This window comes from Plectropomus leopardus, chromosome 2 (genome assembly GCF_026936395.1).
Source record: "Plectropomus leopardus strain MGB_pleo_1.0 chromosome 2, ASM2693639v1, whole genome shotgun sequence".
NCBI classification, from domain to species: Eukaryota; Metazoa; Chordata; class Actinopteri; order Perciformes; family Serranidae; genus Plectropomus; species Plectropomus leopardus.
The window spans coordinates 1,563,734-1,586,986 of NC_142177.1; the positions used below are offsets into that span (position 1 = coordinate 1,563,734).

Below are 23,253 nucleotides of genomic sequence, written 5' to 3' on the forward strand. Positions count from 1 at the left end.
TGTCTCTTACAGATGTGAGAAAACGGACGTGTCTCTGGGACAGAGTGTGTGGACAGTGTAATTGGCAGAATAGAATGATTGAGTTAGTCTGAAGTGAAGTGAAGGTAATGCAGTGAGCGGAGCTGAAGCAGCGGTGATCGGCGTGCGACTGTGGGAAAACAGCTTTCTGCACTCTGAGAGACAAAAGACTGGAGTGCGTCTGCGTTTGCAGCTCGTAAGGATGTACAGTCGGGTGAACTCTCGCTCCCTCTCTCTCTTTCTCTCTCTTCATTTGTCGTGGTTGCCATGGTGATGAGGGAGGCTTTCCACGGCGGCCCATAATTTCCAGAGATCCTGTCTGGATGTGACACGTCTTTTCAGCCTGGCATTGTTTAGATGCTGATTTACGTGTGTTTGTCGCACTTTACCACCACCTCCTCCACACCTCCAGCAGCGGCGGTAAACCTTTAAAGGATCAATGCACCCAAACCATGCTGAGACAACATGCTGAGGGTTTGTCACAGGGTTTGGTTGAATGATTAAGATACTGATTCAACTGGATCGAAAACATTTTTGCTAGAAATGCGTAATTATTAATTTTCATAAACAACCTGTCATTATGACTATACCTCTGCTTTTTCCCTCCTGAGCTACTATACTTCTTTTTCTTGTTCTTTTCCTATGTTTGAAACAGTGCTTTTCCCCCAGCCAGCCCGTCCCTCTTCCGTCCGAGTAGGCGTTCCCACAGCACAGAGGAGTCCAATCACATGCTCGCCCTTCACCCCATCCCTCTGTGGTCAGCCCGGTAAGGACTTTTTGCATTCACGTTCTGTTTTTTCCCCTTTTACTTTTTTTCTGCTACCCCTCATTGAACCACTTGAGCCTGGAACAGATGGAAAGATTGTAGAGGGGGAAAATAAGCAAGCAGCAGAGAGAGAGAGAAGTAGGAGAAGCCATGCAGAGAGTGAGGCAGCCCAGCGACGATGCTTGATGAAGTGAAACACTGACCAGCAAAAAGGCTTTCTTCCACTGTGACTGAGCCCCAGAGAATCCAAGGAATCAGACAGGACAGTTCTCAGGGGAGACATCAACTCATCGTCCCAGCTGACTGGAAAAAAAAAACAGTACAGGACTTGGAGAGCTCAAAAGAGGAACATTAGAGACGAGGAGAAAAAGAGTTCTTCAGATGAGAGTTAAAGCAGAGAGGCAGAGGGAGATGCTCAGAGGGACCAGATAGAGAAGAGAAAAGTGAAATAAGTGACAGGATTGCTACAGGTGTGTCCACAAGGACTCCCCCGAACAAAAAGCTGCTGCAAGTGAAACAGAGAGTGACAGAGTGAGATCAGACACAGGTACAGTGACAGAGCTAGAGCAGGATGGCCAACTCAGGTCTCCAGTTGTTGGGTTACTTCCTAGCGTTGGGTGGCTGGATCGGCATCATCTCCACCACTGCCTTGCCCCAGTGGAAGCAGTCATCGTATGCTGGCGATGCCATCATCACGGCCGTGGGTCTGTACGAGGGGCTGTGGATGAGCTGCGCCTCGCAGAGTACAGGACAGGTGCAGTGCAAGATCTTTGACTCCATGCTCTCGCTGGACAGTGAGTACCATGTTTGAACTTGGCTCGACAAAAACTGACTGAATTGTAGTGGCCTGTGCCTTCACTGGCTGTTACTGTAATCCCCGTACTTCTTGACTGTTGGGTCAAACTTCTTCCTAAATTATTGCTATGCTCATATAAGCATACTGTGAGTCTGTGATTATTAGAAAATAGGAAACATGATATGACAAATGTGCAAAAATCAAAGTTGGTTGATGAGGCACCATGAAGCTGATTAAGTGAGATTCACTGGATCATTTGTCTGATGAAAAGCAGTTTAGGCTTAAGTAAGAAAATAATCTGCTGGTAAAGCATCACCATGAAAAGTTTCCTTAGTTCTTTTAACCCTTTGAAACCTGGAGTGACCTCAATTTTCTTGCGCTTCTTTCTAATGCCTTCCACAAAGTATTTGAACTTGTGAGCCCTGAACACATTGATGTAATTTCTTTCGAATACACAGGAAAAAGGCAATGAGCAATTTGAAAGAAAATGTTTCACAAATTGCAAGGAATTAGTAGATTTAGATTTTTTTTAAAACAAGTTTTCAGATAATTTTCTTGTAGTCTTTTACTAGTTTCATTTTCTACAAAAGGGAAACTTGTTTCTCAGACTGACAGGCTGGAGAGGTTCAAAGGTTCTTTACTTCAGACCATCTTTATAGTGACTTATTACACTGTGATGACAGCACTGATGAATCATTATGTTAAAGGAATACTTCTCCCACAAAATGACCATTTAGATATCAATTAATCATGCCTTGTTGCCTTGAATTTATGGAGAAAACTTTGTCTATCTTAAAAAACAACAAAGGGATTTTAAAGGGTTAATAACACCTCACACTATATTCTTATATTCCTTTCTTTATTTCTTGGCTGCTCTCATTAAATATTGTTTAAAAATCAACTTGATAAGTCACTTCTGTGTGACTTTTCATCAGCCAGGCTGTCAAAAGAAGGATTTGCTGAAAACCTTCAATTTCACTTATACTGAACAAATATCCATGCTGTTGTGATACAAATTACAACAGTTATTGTAGCTGGCTCCTTAATATTGCCACACGTAATAATCAGCAGCAAAAACAGCAGGAAAACAAGTCCCCAAGCCCTTGCTATCTGGGACACATTCAATTCAGAAGCTGTAAATCTCACTTAAAATGCTGCTGTTCCAATCTGTAATGACGTTTAATTAAAACTCCAAAACATCATGAAACATAATGTGTGAGGAGTGGGAGGGGGTCTGGAATGTGGGTTTCAGACATAAATTAGCTGCGAATATGAGCCTGCTGCCATCTCCAATCTGTAAGTAGGAGCCAGTGACTCATAATTAATGGCAGACAGATTATAGGAATCCATTCATCTACTGTCTGCTTCAGTCATCCTATTAGAGATTCTAATGACAGACTACAGGGGGTGGGCTCGGTCACAAGTCATTTTTTTGTGAAACAATTGAGCACTTTGAGCGTGTCTGTTTTTCTTTGTGGTTGGAGACTGATGTGCTTATGGTTCCTGCTGTGGCACACTTGCCTTGAAACAACAAATGAGGCCCTTTGCAAACATTTTGGTGTCTTAGTGAGTCATTATATCAAAACACTCTGTGTGGCGTTGTGTCTGCCGGGTGCCCGAGCTGATCTCCCATCTCCTTTGGTTCATTGCAGCAGTAAGAACAGCGTATTGTCCTTGTGGATGAATAGGGGCTGTTAGGAGAAGAAAAGGCCAGTGTTGAGCCAAACACCAGAGATATTCCCAGAATGCGCACTGTCTTCCCCACACGCGCACATTGTTCCGTTTGTCCATTTACAAACCCAGTGAGTGCATGCTTAAGACAAAACTGAGGAAACTCCTCTGAAGGGTAAATATATGCACCTCTGAATGAACACAGTGGTGAAAAGTCGTGACCAGCATTCTTGATCAATCACAGGTTTATTCAGGTGTTTTCTCAGACACATTATGAAACACAGCAGATCAGCCTCCAATCATGTGTGCGGGGTCATAGAAGGCACCGCGGCCTTCTGGTGTTAGTTCGATCCAACGGTAACACGGAGCTTAAGGTGAAGGAGCTCTCCTTCCCGGCTGCATTCGCAGCAGGAGCAGCATGTGATGGAGGCTATAATTGTTCACCAGACTGTGCTGCGCTCCACTGATGTGGCCAAGCAGCCGGACTGGAAACTGTTGGATCTGCTGCAGGTTGTTTGCTTGGAGATGATGATCAGATGAGAGGGCTGCTTGTTGTTGTGAGAATGTGAAGAATGTGGCTGGTGGTGCTGAAAGGACAGCTCTGCAAAGCCACCAACACCTGAGTGTGATATTAACGACACCGTGATCCGCCTCTGCCAACATGTCCTGTCACTCACAAAATTACCTTGCATTCACTTTGGTGTTAAACTTGACAGATATGTGTCCCTTATTTGTCAACTTTGTCTCTGATTCTGCAATGTATATTCATGTAAAGTGTAATTTTGCTTGCTGAGTGCAGCTTGGGATTTAGTTTGATAAAGACACTGCACAGTGGTTTGTACTGAAGACTGAAAATTTCTAAAAATCATTAAAATATACTTTGAAGAAAGACTCATCAATTTTCTAAAACAGCTGGTAAAGAAGGTTACGATATTGTAACCCTAGTAACACTCTTTGGGTAGTACTTCTCTAATTATAAGCTTGCACTCCAGCCCGTTCTCATTCCAAACCCACAAAATAGTGCCACTTTGACAGTGTTTTTGGTGTAAGTTTGCAAAGCCAAAAGTTGTGCATTAAATGCCGCTGGATGATGTAATGTATGATGATAATGTAAGAACGCTGCCAGACACAACTGGTCACGGTGTGTATACACTGGCAGATGGCCAGACGGCCAGACGACACCTGCTGTGTCCACATGAAATGGTGTCAGGTCGAAATGCTGCCGTAATATAAGGAGCGTGAGAGCAAGCAGGAGGGGTGGTGGCTAGGTAAAACAAATTCCGGACCTTGATGCAGGAGTCCAGTGTTTGCTACCTGTCTGAGTGTGACGGGGTTTTTCTACACCTAACCATGTGCCTCCCTCCCCTTATCCCAACCATCCCTGGAATGACAGAACATACACAATAGACGCAGGAGAATACCTGAAACACAATATGTAGACCAGAAAGTTCACTGCAAAATGGTAACATGTGACAACTTGGGATGAGAGTGTGTTGCACATTCACACACGGAGAAAAGCATTAACATAGCTAGCCGCCTAATTCTTCTTCCATGAAGCAGCTAGCCCAGGTGGTAAGAAGCTAAGCCAGGTGGAGCTTTGGCCTAACCTTGCAGGGGTCGAAAGACAAGCAGTCTGCTACTTGACATTGCTGAAGGGAACAAGGATGTCTGGTGGCATTAATCTGCCTCCCTATATATTGTGGGGTTTGCACGCACTCAGGCAGGCACGTCCCGATTGGCTGGCTATGTTTGTGTTTTTCTCAGTGTGTGAAAGTGTGCTGTTATTAGAGGAGACCAGTAGAGGGTGGAGCCTGTGTGAGACAGAACTGCAGTTCATAAAAATTGTTACTTAAACAGTAGGAAATAGTGCATTTGTTGGAGACTATTTCCAGCATTGTATGAGTCCACATTTGTGTCCACCAGTGCTCTGGTGAGTATTTGTGGCAGCAGGAGGGTGTGTGGGACTGAGTCAGAATAAACTACAGTGTGTGTGTTCATGGGTATGCAGGAACATGTCACCCAGTGCAACATTGTGGCTCACTGGTGTGTTTTTAATCGTTGTTGGAGCTCTATGACATAGAGAAATAAGATGTATTAGGCTTTGATACACACACTCTACCTGTTCATAGATACATTTACTTTGGGTTTGGATTCATGAAATCTATTGACAGCAGAATATCACCAAACTTATCCTGGAAATGTATGTGCTATGGGTTAGTGTTCAGGTTTAATCATGACGGTCAATAATAGCTTCACAGTAGCAAACATACTGTGTGAAATTGGTGTGATCCTGTCCAGAGGAATGTGTGTGCCCACACAATGAACACTAACAGCAGCTCTTTTCTATCTGTCTCGCTGCTGGCTTTAAGAGTTTAGTCTTGACTGGTTGGGAATGGTAAATGGTAAATGGACTGTACTTGTATTGTGCTTTTCTAGTCTTTCTGACCATTCAAAGTGCTTTCACACTACACGTCACATTCACACACACATTCACACACTGGTGGCCGAGGCTACTGTACAAGGTGCCACCTGCTAATCAGTAATCATTTTTATGCACTCACACTCCGATGACGCAGCATCGGGAGCAATTTGGAGTTCAGTATCTTGCCCAAAGACACTTAGACATGTTGCCGGGAGGAGCTGGGGAATGAACCACTGACCGTCCGATTAGAGGACGACTGGCTCTACTCTGAGCCACAGCCACCCAAACAGGGAACCTCCCTGTTTACTTTCACTTCAGTACACTCTTAATAAAGGTTCCAAAAGGGTTCATCCTGAAGGACTGAGGTTCTACCCAGAACCATTTGCTTCCAAAGAACCCTTTTTTTTTTTTTTTTAAAAAAAAAAGGGTTCTTTGTAAGTCTACAGGTCTTATTAAGAACTGAAACCGTAATTCATGGGAGAGATACCTATGGGTAATCAAATCAATTACTATTTTTACTAGGGTTCTAGATAAAACCCATTGAAATAAAAACGTTCTTGGTAGAATCCCAGGGTGGGTTCTAGAAGAAGCCCATGGAATATAAATAGGTTCTTGGTAGAACCTCCTGGGTGGGTTTTTGCTAGCAGCTGTAGAAGGTGGAAAGGTTCTGTATAAAACCCCCAGTGAGGGCCCTGGTTGAAACCAGTATACCACAGAAGGGTTCTCTGTAGAACCACCCAGAACCTCTTATGGGAGGTTCTGGGTGGAAACTTTCACAGATGGTTTTAGGTATACCCTTTATGTTAGGTTCTTGATAGATCCCTCTGAAAAGGTTCCAGTTGGTTCTTTGAGAAACCAAAAGGGTTCTCCTAGCTGAAGAACCTTATATGGTTCTAATTAATACCTTTATTTCCAAGCGTTAAAGCAGGGTGGTTTTACAATTATCCTAAGAGAACTGGTAGTAGAAGTAGATGTTTACCAAATAGCGCATGGTAATACAGTTAGGAACATCAAATTAGTGAGCATGAGCTCGGATTTTGAAGTGAAGGGCCGGAGTTGTCCAGCATGACTTTAGTCTGATGGCTGTGCAGTGAGTGGGTGAACAGCTATTACGTATGACAGAGTCACAAGTGACCTCACAATGGGACCTTACAGTGCCCACTCTCACACACGGCGGTAAGCACACATACTCATTGAAAGCTAGTGGCTGGCACTGCCAACCCTGGCACTGGACAGAGAGGGCGGGGGGGAGCCAGCCTCCCCTCCCTCCCTCCCTCCCTCCCTCCTGTTAGCCTTTCCTTTACCCCAAAGGCCCCCAAATGCCCCTCTGGTTTGTCACCAATTGAAAGTGGTCTGAGCGTCGACTTGAACCTCTGCAAGCCCTCACAAAGACACAGAAACAGGAATTCTCAGAGAGGATGAAAGAAAAGCAAATCAAACCTCTCTCTGTTGAAGACTATTCAGAGAATCCATCAAAAGAAGGTCTGGAGCCATAAATCAGACTTCAAAGATTTTCACCCATCACGAGTCCCTTCAGATCAGCTTCTGAGCTGCTGCTTCACTGTTGCACCATGAATGATGGGGTGTGTATTTCTGTCACAGTGACAAATGATGACTCGGGTCCCTGTTCAAGCTGTGGCTCCACAGCTCCTTTTCAAGTCTTTTTCTTTATTCTCACGCATAAAGTCACTTTCTCTAATATTCTAGTTTAGCATGACATTTGGTTCTTGACAGTCATTCGACAACAATCAACAACAATCATTTGACATAAGTGCTATTGGTCTGACTGCGAGCCCCACACCACCACAGCCTTAAAGACCATGCATGTGAGTGAAAGCTCTGAAAAAAGCAAAACGATTTTAGTTTAGCAAATTCTCTTTATTCTACTCTAGTCTATTCTAATTATATAACTGAACTTGGAAACAATACTTTGTTAAGACAAAACTCTTCCTTCTGTGAGATGCTATTGACAATTCTAAAAAAACAAAAACAATAAAGCACAAAAATGGACCTTGAGTTAAGTTTATTTTGCTACACTATTCTAGTTGAGAGTGAAAGTTAAAGCTTGACCTTGAAACACTTGTCTGAAATAAAAATCTTAAGTCAAGGTCCTCTAGACACTTTGAAAGCTTCACAAAAAAGAATACATTTTAAGCTTAATTTATGTTTTTTTGTTAAAGTATTCTATTCTGTTCAATTTTACACAAGTTATTTCTTGACCTCGAAAAAGACGTTTTGACGTTGATCCTTTCTGGTCTATTCTGTTCCATGTTATTGATCTTGAAAGGCGCTTCTTAACTTTGGAAACAGTAGTTTTACAAAAAAAAAAAAAAGAAAAAGAAATAAAATCCCTGGAAAAAGATCTAGTCAGGGGACCTTGAGTAAACGATTCTTTTTGATGGTTTTTCCTGCTGCAGTCTGTTCAGTGATGGGGTGTTTGTCGCTTTGGTCTCATTTGATTCTTGCCTCTCTCCTGATGTATAAACACTGGCTTACACTTGAAGTTGTTGTTATTTGAGGCTAATTCCTGTGCCCCCGGCTGATAAACCCGTATGAAAGGCTCTGTTATGTTTACTTTAAATACCATATTTGTCAGCTTCATCCTGGTATCAGAATCAGGATATGGGACTTTGCTTGTTTTCCGTTGCTGCTGGGATTTCAACAATCTCCTCACTGTTGTAAACAAGACACTCTCCATCAGAACTTTGACAGTATCATTAAGCGCTCAGCATTTCTTCCACGTTAACACATTTGTGAGCGGCTGTGTTTGAGGCAGCAGTGTCTGATCGCTGTGGCGACAGCGCCGTGAAAACAATCTTGCTTTGTGACAAAGCCACACTAATCCCACTGTGTGAAACATGTAAAGCGGGCCCTCCTACAGCTGCTCTGTGTGAGAGGGACACTTGTGTGTTTCATCTGTGTCTGTTCCACCTACAGTCATTGTGTGTGTGCAGATATTGTGTATTTCTACATATATGTGTTTGTTTTTGTGTGTGTAAATATGTTCCTCCCACTAAGTTATGTGTGCGCTGAGGCCTGTGTAGGCAGCACATTAGATTTTTGAGAAGGCAAAGTTGCACTGGAGAAGATTTACAGGATCATTTAAGGTCCCAGAGCTTGGCCGACAAAGTCACCTCTGGAAAAGAAAAAAGATGGAATTACCCTGCTGGAAAATAGGACAGTGGTGGACTCTCCCTAATGAGCTTTCTGTCAGAAATGCATGTGGTCTCCCCTCAGCCCTGCACGGCGTGTGCAGCTTCATTCCTTTATAATCATCATTTTAACCCTTTGATGCCTGAGAAACTTGGCTTGATTTTTGTTTATAAAAACATGGAAAGAGGGTGATCAGTGACATGGCCAAAAAAATAGCAAGAAATTGTTAAAAAGTTACCAGAAAATTACTAGAAAAGAAGCAAAAAAGTAGTTTGTTTAGTTTTTTTTCCATGAGAAAGTGTTAAAAAATGATCATCATGTATTTTTCCCCTTTGTTTTTGAAAGAAATCAAACCGATTTTCTCAGGTGTCAGAGTTTTAAATAATGAAAGGCTTCTGAATGCAGCACAAGAAAACTGATGTCAGTCCAGGTGTTAAAGTGTTCATGTCCAGAAATTTGCTCTTTATTCCAAGTGATGGACTAAAAGAATCTGTTTTCTTATCTCCTCATCATTTCCTTCCCTCTCCTCTTCTATATTTTTCTCCTCCCTGTCTTCCATATCTTCTGTTGTATCACTACTCTTTGCTCTGCAACCTTGCCTCCTCCTGTCCTCTTCTTTATCTAGTCCACATCCAGACATGTCGGGCCCTTATGGTCGTGTCAGTCCTGCTGGGCTTTATCGGCATCATCGTCAGCGTGGTGGGCATGAAGTGCACTAAGGTGGGAGATAACAACCCAGCCACCAAAACCCGCATCGCTGTGACCGGAGGAACTCTCTTCCTGCTCGCAGGTGGGCTTTCAGCTCTGTGTTCTCTTCATGCAGCCAATAATAATCTGCAGTATCTCCCACAACCACTGCATTAAGCAAGAACATTTTTCTAGCCAAAATCTCTCACTGGGGGCCTTTTCTGTAATTAGAGTCCCTGCTGTAAACAGGAAGTGGTCATTTTAGAGGCATTAGTCTCTGAACTCAGACATAAACCACAAGCCCAGGGGAGAAAATTAACTAAATACGGATTCTCCAATTCATTGGTGTATTGTTGGAACTGCAGTGAAAGCTCACAGGCTTAACTGAAACACAGAATTTATGCACTCGTATTAATCTGTTGTCCCTCCACAGGTCTGTGTACGCTGGTGTCTGTGTCCTGGTACGCCACTCAGGTGTCCTATCAGTTCTTCAATCCAAACACACCGCCCAACGCCAGGTGTGTAAAATGACTGCTGACAAACTCTGTGCAAACTCAACTCAGACAGGAGATTTTATATATATATATATATATATATATATATATATATATATATATATACCATAAAACTTCATATACTGCCTAAAGCCTAGTCTAGATCTGGGCAATATGCCCTAAAAATAGAATCTCCCAATTCTTTCACACCTAACCCGATTAATGATTTTAATCGTTTTTTTCCTTCTTTAAAACAAACTACAAATTACAAAGAAATTACTGAAAACAAGCTTTGCTTTTGATTTTAGCAATAGAAATTAAAGGCAAAGTGAATTTCCTTCTGTTAATATAGTAAACTGAATTTCCCCTTAGGAGTTAAAGTGCAAGCTGCAAACTTGTCTTAAACACTGAAGGCTGCAGTAATTTCACAAAACATATTTACATGAACTAATTTGTATCCTATCTTTAGCTATATGCAGCGACTGCATCAGTAACAGCTTTTAGTGATTCTACATCACCTGCGCTCGTCTATATTAGTTACATTGAGGGTTTAGAGAACAGCATAACTTCTTCCTCAGCTGCCAACAGCCAATTTAGAGAATGGGTGAAATCAATGCAAGGCAGTATCGATCAGCTGTGTGATCAGTCAGGTGTGATCAGCCAGGTGTGATGTTTGTTTTTATTAGGCACATTTTTTGTCAGTCTTTGAAAATAGTAAAATTAATCTCTTGGTCTCAGTTACTTTGGCTCGGAACGGAATGTGTGGCAGAAGCTGCACATCTGGCTCACAGTCTGTATTCAGGCACATTTCATAAAAACAAATCAATAGCAATACATTTTGTGCATTTTCAGTATATACTCTCTAACCAGGTGCTGTTGGATATTGCGTCAAATTCCCCTCTTTCGTATATTGGGCCAGACGTAAATCCCGGTCCTCCTTGGAGATTATGTGCGTTTTCGGGGGGGCTAAATCGGTAGAATTACGGGAGAGATGGGACGGCTGGAGGACACCGGGAGAGGGCCGGGAAAAACGGGGATGTCCCGGGAAAATCGGGAGGGTTGGCAAGTTGGCTTCCTACCTCCTAAGGAGAAAGATAAAGTGAACTTTGCCATCCTACCAACGCTAACGTTTAGGCCTGGCGGGGGGTCTATAGTCTCCTTCACATTGTAGCGGGTCGCTGTCCTGTCATACGGGATACAGCGGGAAAATGCTTCCACTAATGTTGGCTGCTTTTTACCAGCTGTTTGTAGGCTGACACGGTCTCGTGCATCTCAGAGTGAGACACATTGTCCCCCTGGGGTACTGTCTCTGTTTGACATGATGAAACAAAGTAGTTGTGCTGCTGCCTTTAGTTGTAACAGCCTTTAAATAATCTTTGCAGCAGGCTGGTTTGTTCAAGATCTGAAACCGCAACCAAAACCAGTATCAAATGAATGACCAGACTGTCTTTTTTGGGAAGGTGTGGCAGAGGCGAAAATCAAGATTTTCATTTTTAAAAATCGCCCTGAACCACAAATTCGAATTAATCGATAAAATCGAATTATTGCCCAGCCCTAGCCTAGTCCCAAGTAAACACAGTCCCTTTTACAAACTGGCTGTGGCTTCAAATTTTGACAAATAAATGCGTGTTTGTGTCCATTAGAAGCTGGGTCTGGTTAGCATGCAGTTAATTTTTAAAGAAGACCTTTGGATGTATAAAATTGGTTTGCTGGAGATAAAGTTAATTAGCTGCGCATATAAATATGTGATTTTCAGTTAATTTTCTTTTGCTTTTCACAGATTCAGGCTATTTCTATTCTATATTTAGGTTTATTTGTTGCTTATTACTTTTGTCCCATGTTTTGGAATAAAGTAAAACCAATGTGCTGAGGTCTCAAAAGTTTAAATAAATAATTTGACTGTATTTCCGTCTTTGCTGAGCAACAGTTATTTATGAAAGGAATTAAAAGCTTGTCCTATATAGATGCCTATCTCAAATATAAGCCTATTGAGTTCAGTGATTTAAGCAAATACTATCCTGGGCTATCAATTGGTTCCTATCCTTTGCTTTAGATCACAGTTTTTTGGCCCCTCAAATGCTCTCAGAAAGAAAGGAAAGGGAATTTTCTATGTCAAGCATAGATATGAGCCTTGTTAATAATTGATGGTAAATGTGACACATTTTATTTAGCATCCACATTTACCATTTAATTCTTACTGTCATTATTATTTATATTGGCTGAAAAATAGGCATTTTTCTGCATACATTCCACTTTGTATGAAACTGGCATTGGGCAAATATTGCCAGTTTGTTTACGTAATCGAACAACTACCAAATTATCCGCGGGAGGTTTAGCCACAGGATTAACACGCAACAATCTACTGGGTTAACCTCTATTTAACTGTCTGGAATTGTGTTGAACATGGAACATTGCATACTGTCATGTAAACACAGTACCGTGTTTGCCTTATGAAAAAATAATTCCAGAACAAGAGGAAAACAGTAGGCTAAATAAAGTTAACATAAAGTAGGCGATTTAATCCCCAGTTCTTCAGTCAACATGCTATAGTATCTTTGGGCAAGACACTAGGCAGGTTTCTATTATCCTCAAACTGTATAAATTGCACATGCGAATTTAAAATGTGTTTAACGGAAACATGTCAGTTTCAAAAAACATTTATTGCAAGAAAGTTTTTACACTCATATGAGGTGATATTTTAGGTGATTTGAAAAAGCTATATTTGGCAAAACTGCAATGGAAACCCTTTTTTTGGCTTTTATAGATACATGATGCTATGGCTATGTGCTTGTCAGTAGGAACTGGCTCCCTCATGATGCAGCAGGAGCTACAAGAGGTGTTATTGCAGCCACTCACCTCTTTAAAAGTTTAGTGGATCATCCAGAAATGTTTAATCCACAATTCATCTGTGAAATCATGGACTATCGCCTCCAAGAAATCCCTCATACATTGTCGATCCCACGTATAAGGGGCTCGCCTTTCCATTATTGCTCACATAACACACTTATGTGGCTGGAACTTGGATTGGAAATAATGATGGCTAGTGTGGTGGCTGCAATAGAAATCGAGTTGCCACTGTTCTGAACATACATCACCATGCTTCTTGGCATGTTATCGTCTGAGAAGTTGCAGAAGATCACTGACGAAACACAGTCATCTATCAACTGTGATTTAACAAAATTTTAAAAAATATCCCTTAAGTTTTGTGCAAATCTGTAATGGAAACCTGCCCACTGAACCCCGAATTGCTTCCGATGCTGCACCATTGGAGTGTGAGTGCCTATGAATACTGAGAAGCAAAACTGAGTAGCAGGTGGCACCAAGTACAGTAGCCCTGGCCATCAGTGTGGGGATGTGTGTGTAAATGGGTGAATGAATGGTCAGAAGACTAGAGAAGTGCAATACAAGTGCAGTCCATTTACCATTTAAAAACCTCCAGTCTAAATCATTGCTGTAAGGTTAGAATCACAGCAGTTCAGGGCTTGCATTATCAATAGGTCATTCAGTGCTGCAGAATACATTCTGAGAGTTGAAAAGTATTACATGAGGACCAGGATCCTTTTAGAGGCTGGAGAGCTACAGATTAAGAGCCAAAATTGTAAAGGTTTCCTTTCCTTCCTTTCCTTTTTGATTTGCAGTGAGTGGGAGCCAATCATGATAACATTTTGAAGGCAGTGAAAACAGTAAAAGCTCTGACACCCACAGCCATAGGCTACTCTATAGAGTGCTCCAGGATTGATGTTTCTTTGTAGGCCAATGTTGACCTTTGCGTCACCCTGTTTCCCTCATCAAAAAGCCTGTGGGATTTTTTTTTATTGGATTTTGGAATTTGCAGAAAACAAGCTCACAAATTTTATCATACTTTGTTCAGCAGGATAATATTACCAAGTAAACATGACAAAATGTACTAAACTAACGTTAGGCCATAAACAAACTACTCTACAGTCACAACAACAATGCTACAAGGCCGTAAAATCTTCTCGGCTTGGTGTGGCATGATGACATTAGCCACTTTTTAACAACTGCCTTTTTTAAGACACATAAAACCTTGAAAGTTCACAGGGGGTATTTACTGATGTGTTTTATAAAGAAGTCTCTTCAGCTTGTGTTAAGAGCTTACTTCAGGCCTCTAATCAAAAACACATTCACAAAACACATTGACTTTGAGACGAGGGAACCAAACGTGCTAAGTGCTAACTCATCTTTGGTTTCTAGGACTCATTCCTGGGGTACTCTTTGGCTGTCCTCTTTAAAACTTTTTTCATCTCTCGTTCTCTCTCAGGTATGAGTTCGGCTCTGCCCTGTTTGTGGGCTGGGCGGCAGCCAGTCTGACTGTCCTGGGTGGCTCCTTGCTGTGCTGCTCCTGCTCTAAAGACGATATGCGAGGGCAGCAATATTATCGCCAATCACAGCCTTCCACAGCCAGGGAGTACGTGTAAACCCCACCCCCTTCCAGCAGCCACCCAAACAGAGAGCATCGGACACGCTTGGCACCACCCCCTTTTTCCTCAAATTAAACCTGCTAAAACAACACAAGACTATCAAGTGTACACACATGCAATCATTGCAGGCATGTACATGTGCATACATGTGCAGACACAGGCACTCATACAGTACACACACATGTATTTTGGTCGCTAAAAGGACAAACTTTTAAAAATTATCTGTGAGCACACATCTTATATATTTCATGTCATCATCAAGCTTATTTTTACAATGACATAAGGCTTGCAATTATTAATGGAAACCTTCCATGTGCCTTCAGACCTTTACACACCGGGGGTATGATGAATTAACAACATGAAAATGTAAAATGATCGCCTGCAAATATTCTGCTTCAAAACTATCATAACAGCAAGATAATGATGCAAATTTACGATAAATAATGGGATTCTATTGCCCCTGAGCAGCATCTGGCAATCTGTCTGAGGTCAGTTGCTTGCATAGCCTAAATTCTCTTTGTGAGTTCCGGTTCTGGTAAACAGTTGAGCAGTGTATATATCTAGGGCTTCTATTGTGAAAGGCACACAATAAAAATCTTAGTTCCAACCACAGACTGTATAAGACTGTGAAAAGATTTATTTTGTGGGGCTTGTCATGCTAAAAAAAAAAAGAAAAAAAAAGTATCTACTAATTTATAGATGTCTCTTTCCGCTTTCTCCTATCTCGATCCCCTGTAAGTCATTGTGAAAAAGTCTTTTTGGGCCCAATGGCATTATAATGGACCCCAGATGTTGCAGTACCGTTGTTTGGCTGCTACAGAAATTGGCATCAAGGCCTGGCAAACTTCCTTGGGGCCTGGTCTCTACCTACCCCCACTGTACAGAAGTGAAGCTTAAATATACGGGATATAGCCGCTGCCATCTTGCCATCATTCAGAACCAGAGTCTGCACAGTAGCGATCTTTGCGGCATCAAGTTTCCCACCCATACACCCATCCAACCAAGTGCGAGCAGCACCACTGAATGCAAGTTCACATTTATGAACTTGGCTTCACTATTGGGGAGCTGTCATGTTATATATAGTCTATGGTTCCAACTATGAAGTGTTCATGTTGTTGTCTTGTCATCCTAATAAGTATAGGTGCAATTAGATTGGTTATTGCCCTCATTCGTGGCATTAAAGCTCCCACCACGTTATATGTATGCTTTTGTTACAGTAATCATGAAAAAAGCAACAGTTTGATGAAATATTTTGGTAGAGAATTAATATGCATGGAAAAAATATGCCGTCGGTGTGTAAAAACCTTAAATGTCATTATTTCATTATCTTAAATTGAGTGCAGCTGTTAAATCTGACACCAAAAATTGTGACTCACTCTGAGTCATCCACTCTAGAGAAGAAAAAGAAAGAGAAACAAATGAAAACACTGAAGGGCAAATGTAAGGTGTATCGCAGCAGATACCCACAGAAAATGGACATGGAGCTAAAACCACTGAGACTGCAAAACTTGCTCAACTTTTATTAGCATGTCCTATGCTTCCTGGTTGGAGCTGCATCTGTGTTTTACCTTCATATTGCTTTGTGTGTTCACACTCCACTGCTGCAGTCATGTTGTGTAAAGGCTGAGCCCCAGATCACTGTTCAAAAATTTGGAAGACATGAGCTGTGGGACAAACTGAGGTTTGCTTGTACACCCAGGACCACAGGTCAGACAGGCCCTGATCACAGAGGACACTTATTTCTCCTGCTCAAACTTACTTACAAACCAAACAGCAAGGAGGACAGGCATGAGGCACATGTAGTTTCATGTAGTTCACATGTAGTGAAAAGTTGTGGATGGTACCGTTAGGACCTTTGTAACGGTTCCTTTTTTCGTCACCCCTCTATTGGAAGACCTACTAAAAGGTGGAGCTAGAAACACTGCAGTCTGTTGACTGGTCAGTAAATGATCAACACTGTGCTCAGGGCTGAGCTGTGGCTGCTTTCATCACTGTTCATGACAAGTTTTTCATATATTAGTGAATTCAAACTGTAAAATGAGAGGATCTTTGCAGCCTCTAGCAGCACTGAGAAAAAAATTTTTATTCATTGGGCCATAAACTGGAACATTTACTTGTAATGTTACTCAATGCATGACATGACGACATGAAACCATTAGTTTAAATTTTAATATGACATCTATGACCATTCCAACTGCTTCAATCGTTGCTCTTGGATGACAGACACTTTTAGAAATGAGTGGATCTTCAAGCATTTAAAAAAAAAAATATTTGTTGCGACCAGATTATGTGAACTGCATATATCCTAATCCTTACTTGAAGAAAAAACTTGGCTGAGCATTGTTCCTGTGTGCTTCAACAGCACTAAACCCCTTCTTTTGTCTGACAAGGTGTCAATGCACAAACCCGCTATATTAAAATCCCATAGAGAGAGACTCACTGCAGTCAGCTCTTTTTTGCTCTGAAAATCTCGGCCTGCAGCCCCATTCTGTGGATGATAAACGAGTTGCAGGCTTCAGAACAAGGAAATGCAGCGAGAACTGCTGGATGGAGCATGAACATGTAAGAGGACTGTCTGTGGTGGAAACACTACACAGATCTAGGGTCTAGGAACATGTTTGTAAGTGTTACTTTTGGTTCCAAAGGTACTTTACCAAAAGCTTTTGATGAAAACACAGCTATGGAGACCAGGCAGCCAGACACAGAGTCCACCAAAAACCCTGGAATCAGGTGATAGTTTTTGTTTTTCAGAGAGAATACAGTGGACATGATCTCCGTAGCTATGGCCTGATAAAGACAGCTGTTGTGTGATTAAACAAAAACAAATGATAACACAGTAGCAGGTATGTTCATTGGCCTGCATAATTAAGGCCTCAGACAGAAGCTAGAGGAAGCTAGTTCTGATTTTCACAAAAATCAGCTGACGAAGGCTTCGCATCAAGACACAGTGTGACTGCAGGACTGGAGGTGAACTGTTGCTAAATGGTATCTGCTTAGTTTGAGTATGAATGCTGTTAATGATCATTTCACCATTTACTGTACACTGAATGAAAGTGGAGGCTCTCATCGACATGTCACACGTCATACTCCATTCACTAACACCATCATTACACATTCATTCACTCCTTCATTTCATGTCTTGTATAACCAAACCAGTGTCTAAGATCTAAGCTAGTTGATGTACTTCTCACACAGGTATAATCTCACGAAGGATCATAAGCTAATAAACACTAGCACAATGTCACTACTTTACAATAAAGTATAAGCTAGCATGATGCCTAATACAGAGTTGTAAATAATAAACCATGTGATATTTAACTATATTTGAATTATCATTCTGCAGCATTTTAAAAAAGCGCTCCACATAAAGCATGGGAAACTCTACACTGGGTTTAAATTGGCTCTTGAGCTCCTGCTTGATGCTCTCACATCACTTTGGCATTTCTAAAGGAGCTGCTCCATCACTGTTCCACATAATAAAGCCATTAACTTTTCTTAGAATTGCCCCCAAACACCCGTTCCCCGGTCAAACGGCCTCTCTTCTTGGTAGACACTTGTTTGTGGAGTGCTCTGTTATTGTCAGATTCGGGGGGGTGTAGGTCTTCAGGAAATTCTTTGCACCCTTCAAATAAAGGGGGATGTAATGGTCACTGGCTGTCATTAGCAGCTGTGCTTTGAATAGGGATTGCTCAACAAGTGTGATCAACACTCCCTGTAAAACTATGTCCAAAGAACAGACAACAAACTTCCAAAGTCATAATTTGACATTTTTAAAAGTATGCTTAATGGCTTTTGTTGCCAGAAGTGAGATGAGAGATTGAAGGTTTGCTATTTTCAACCAGCTTTGTATCACAACATTGTTGGTAGTATGTGTAGATAAACTGAGGTAAACTTCCCTCCATGTGACCAGTGCCTAGATATCCCCTCTTACCGCCCAGCGAAACACAACCAAATGAAGTCAATTACATTATCAGGCATTGTCTTGGTGCCTGCACTTTGACTATTGCTCCAAATACAGACTGTACTTCCACATTTTCATTATGCCTGCCAATCAATGAGTATAGAGTTGGCTCAAAAGACAGACCCACTCCTCTCTCTGTCTCTCAAACTGGGACTGAAATCCAATCAGATGGTAAAACTGGGCAGTGCTGATCGCATATAAATCAAGATGATGTTACCATACTGTCTGTTTTCTCCTATTATGTTTTCAGAAGTATATTTTAATGCTGTGTTTAGTTTTAATAGAGAAGGTTTGTGAACAGGTGGACGCCATACTGCTTCCTGCACAGTGAAAACTTTCAAACTAAGCAGCGATGATTGAATATAAACTAAGATTCTGTTACTTTATGCACATTTCTCCCCTCAAATGTTTTCATAAACATGTTTTAGTTTACTGTTTGACTGGAAAATGAAATCCGGCTGCCATTGTTTCACATGGACCATTCCACATTACGTCAGCCATCAACGGGAGTGTTTTTTAGTCTGGTACGGTGCATAGCATTCTTGTAGTTGGTTTTCTACCTCTTGAGCAAAAGCATGCTTTATCTCTGTTTTCTCTGCTTATATGGCACCAATTTCAAAAGTATCTGCATCTTTCTGCTTCAAAGACAGACTAGTTTAATGGGAGGACCCACTGTATATCAGTAAAGTACTTAAATACGAAGCTGCATCACCTTCATGTTTCTCTCATTGACTTTTCATCCGTTTTAACTATCATCTTTATAATCATCAAGCATTCCCTCTAACGCTTCACATCTATTGTGAGAATCTGAGAGCTCTTGATGTGTCTCTTATTTCCCCTCCTGTCCTCTAATCCTGTTCTTCTCTGAATGTCTTCTTCTCTCCTCTAATTCAGGGCAGAGTTGTTGAGTGAAACTAGTTTCCCTGACTGATCAGCCCCCGCCTTTTTATCGAGGACTACCCGACTGTCCAACCACTGCCCCCTCCCCCCCTTTTTTTCCTGTTATCTCTTAGACCCTAAATTTGGACCTCTTGTTGCAGAATATTTCCCTGTCCTCAGCAATACAGCTGCACCTTATCTTTTCTAATGGGAACCACTGTCTTCTCCCATTTTCCCTTCTGAGCCTTTTCTGTAAATATGGACTCTTAAAGGAGATGTGATCAGACCTTCTATTTAAAAAATGAGATGGCCTCCTCCATTTCAGCCCAGCAGCCCTCTACTACACCTCCCACACCCTCCTCTGCCCCGTCATTGGCTGAAAGTTAACAATGAGTTGAAACCCATTGTGGTTCTATTGCGCTGATTTATGATTTCACTTATATCCTATGACCTCTGGGTGTTTTGTAAATGTGTCTTTTGGGTTATTTTGTGCACTGTGACTGGACTTTGACTGAAACGTGTCTTTCTTTCCCTTTTGAATTGCAGACCAAATGTTAAAAGTACCCCACCAGAGAAAAGGGAGCAGTACTTGTAGTTTGGGAGAGTCTTCTGGCCTTACCATGGTTTAGATTGTGTCAACAGACAAAACCCTCTCTCTGAGGAATTCAAAACAGACAAGCAGACACCTTTAAAGAAAGAACTTATGAACAGCAACCTTTCAAGCATATTGCAGCAACATAAATTAGAGTCTTTGTTAAAGTGAAAGAAATGTTTTGTAGGTTTTCTGACATAGGAGGATTGAGAAAGGCGATATCATTGTCTTGTCTGCTTTGTTGACTTGGGGGAGACAGTCATTCAGGGTATGTTTTCAATAACATGTTAAAATGCCCGGGTGTATATACCACCTACTATTCTTTTTTTCTTTTTTTTTTCTACATATATAATGTTTTACTACAGTGCCTTGTAACACGTTTGTGCACACATTTGTTTTTGAGTTTCTAGTCTCCCATCTGAGGGATGTGTGCCCATAGTTCCTCTGCCAGCAGTTCTGTGTGCCTTTTTCTATTGTTGGATTTCTGAAAATGAATGTGAAGCTTCTCTTCAGTACCACTTATGAAACAACAAAGACAAACACACGATAGATCTTCAGCACGGTGCCTTACGCCACTCTTTGGAATAAGCTGTGTGCCTGTTTCCAAGTAGCCTGGATTGAGGATATACCAAGTACATTCATTTTGTTTTAAGTGCCAATATGAATTTGTGTGAGTGATGGAGTCGTTGTATTATTGCCTCTGAAGGATGTACTGTACTGTGTGTTGTCTTCTTTACTAAGGAACACCAGTTCGTGGAGTGTTCAAATGCCCTTCTGATGCCTGCATTTATTTACCATTCCATTCCTTTCTCTAATATTTACCTCCTCAGTGTTGTGTATCATCTCATTTACAGTATACCCCTGTCTGTTTCTTTTAGAATAAAGTAAACAGAGACATAAAATGAATGTGGTCATGAGTCAGTGCTTTATTAGTTGTTTCCTAACTTTACACCCTTGCACGACTTTTCTCCCACTCCCCCACACTCCTTCCTCCATTCCAGCTCAAATACTTCTTTTGCACCCTGTTGTTCAGTAATTGCAGACGTGGAATTCCACTTCTGCTCCACTGGACTGTGGCACATTCTCAAAGGTGGACTCACAAAGTTAACTTGCTCACACTGCTACAACTGATAACAAGGCTCTGAATGCCTTTCATGTGTCCAGTTTCAGCTAGAAAACATTTGTTAAATTATGAGCATGGAACCAGCATCTATCTGGGTGGATACAGTTAACCCCGTGAAACCTGGAACAACAGCAGTTTTGGTTGGATTTCTTTTGAAAACATGCCTAAGGCAATGAGCAACCTGAAAGGAGATATCCCACAAATTGTATAAAAATTAGTACCTAAGAAGATAATTATGGAGCAAATTAAAAATATTCTATCATCATAAGAATAATTAATAAATGAGGGAAATTTTATATTATTTATATTATATTATTTTATCTATATTCATATTTATAATTATCATAATACTACTAATAATAGAATAATTTATTCCCCCCCTTCTTTTGGTCCCTAAATTTCAATCAGTTTTCTTGCAACTCATAACTTTTAAATTCTTTCCATGTTTCTGACAGAAATCAAGCCAATTTGCTTAAAGGGTAAACTCAAAGAGGTTTTAAAGGGTAAAGGGTTGAAGTGGAGAGGATTAATTCTGACTTTTCTGTCAATTGTAATAGAAAAGACATGCCTGTACACACATTACACTTGATGGTCCCTGCAGTCATTCCTTCTGTCAGTACTGGCCATGAAGAAATCGTCCCCTAATACTGTTCCACTGGAAGATATGGTGGACAAAATCCACAATCCTCATTCTTGGAAAAATTCCAAAGTTCAGCCAAAGCCAATATGAGGCTTTAGCAATCTGAGTCAGCCAAATCAAACAGGTATCTTTCTTCATTACAGTTTTTAGACTTATTCGTACGGGATTACCTGGGGACCTCTACTAATTTGTCATCATGCAGAGGTCGTCTGTAATCATAATCCTGTGTTAATCTTGCCAAGTCCGTAGTTAGTCAAGTAAAAATTCCAAATAACCCACCAGCTTTCACCAAACATAGAGGTTGTGTCATAATATTAGTCCCATGACAATCAGCATCTTGGTGATTGGGGTTGTATTTAGGTGTCTCTTTCCTGCCTCTTTCTTGGTTAAGAGTTACGGAGGATGCATTGACAATTATTAATAAAACTTTTGACAGCATTTTGGATGCAGGTGACTTATCTCACTACACAGCATGGACACCTGTTTGCAGCAAAAGCAGGCTTAAAATCCATCAGAAAAGCAAAATCTCTTGAGATGATGAGGAGAGACAGTGGGTGGCAGAGTCTGTTCTGTTTGTTTAACTCACAATTAAAAGAAAAAAAGGAGATGAAAACTGTTAATTGATACTGCTGGTGCTGTGTAATGTTTGTTGTGCAGGGTGAAGCTGCAAACGAGCATGCACATCATATCTGGCTAACAATGTCAGTACATTTGAGTAAAACAGATCTATCTTATCTCGTACAAATGCACCGCATGAAACACAGACATGGGTGCCGATGAGATCCTATGAGGTCCAGTGAGGACCCCTGGTAATACTAGTCCCATGTGAGTAGAGCTTTGTCAGCCCAGTCACCTGAAAAGGATGTCAGATAGTGGACGACTGCAGAACTCCAGAATACTATCAACAACATCTTTTATGTCCTTCTCCAATGTTTAAAAAATCTTGATTTTTATAGTATCTGCACATTGCAGTCATAGTATATTAAGTTTTATGTGTTTTATCTTTTTAACTTCATGTAACTTTCAACTTTATTTAAATGCACTGGAGACGATTAACCCAGTGTATAAAAGAGAATAGCTGAACACAAATATGCCATCCCTGCAGGAAATGAAGACTGCCTAATGGCCAAGAATTATAAAAGCACCATGGCTGTAACCCAGACTCACTTAAAGCGGTGGGTATAGAGGCTGTGCAGACACAGTTGAGGGGGGACATAAACTTAAGAAACTGTTACAAAGACAATTAAGGGCCACTATGAGCCCAGGCCGGAATGAGGAACTGGACTATGTTACATATCTGTAAAAAATATGTTGTGATGTCATAGTGCCCCTGTCCTTATTGCCTCACACTCCTTGGTAATCTTTCTTCTCTTTACAGGTGATCAGCCTCGGTGAAACATCAGAACCTGTATTGAGGATTCATACACCCTGTACAAATTTAGTATATTTACAAACTCATGGACATATAATGCCAGTTAAATCTTTGAACTCTGAGCGAATTGGTTTGATTGTTTTCAAAAACACAGGAAAAAGGCAATGAGCAACTTGGCAAGAAGTGTCCCACAAATTGCAAGACATTAGTGCATTTAGAAGTATTTTGCAAAGAAAA

General features: G+C 41.1%; 1 protein-coding gene across 2 annotated transcripts; it reads left to right on the top strand.

Annotated features, from left to right (window-relative positions):
- The first annotated feature begins 813 nt into the window (after positions 1-813).
- cldn19 (claudin 19) lies at positions 814-20,783 on the top strand. 2 transcript variants are annotated; one of them, XM_042498221.2, is made up of 5 exons: positions 814-1,578; positions 9,452-9,616; positions 9,947-10,031; positions 14,290-14,436; positions 19,305-20,783. In XM_042498221.2, the coding sequence occupies exons 1-5, from the start codon at positions 1,356-1,358 to the stop codon at positions 19,339-19,341; spliced, it is 657 nt and encodes a 218-aa protein (XP_042354155.1). In that variant the 5' UTR covers positions 814-1,355; the 3' UTR covers positions 19,342-20,783. The 2 variants fall into 2 exon arrangements, with proteins under 2 accessions (XP_042354155.1, XP_042354146.1); XM_042498212.2 differs by having other exon boundaries at positions 818-1,578; positions 19,836-20,783.
- The last annotated feature ends 2,470 nt before the right edge of the window (positions 20,784-23,253 follow it).

Excerpts from the sequence above, each read along its gene's own strand:
- cldn19 (XM_042498212.2), top strand. The coding sequence starts at position 1,356 with ATGGCCAACTCAGGTCTCCAGTTGTTGGGTTACTTCCTAGCGTTGGGT. Across the intron at positions 9,617-9,946 it reads AACTCTCTTCCTGCTCGCAG|GTCTGTGTACGCTGGTGTCT; the intron begins GTGGGCTTTCAG and ends GTCCCTCCACAG. Across the intron at positions 14,437-19,835 it reads CAGCCTTCCACAGCCAGGGA|ACCAAATGTTAAAAGTACCC; the intron begins GTACGTGTAAAC and ends TTTGAATTGCAG.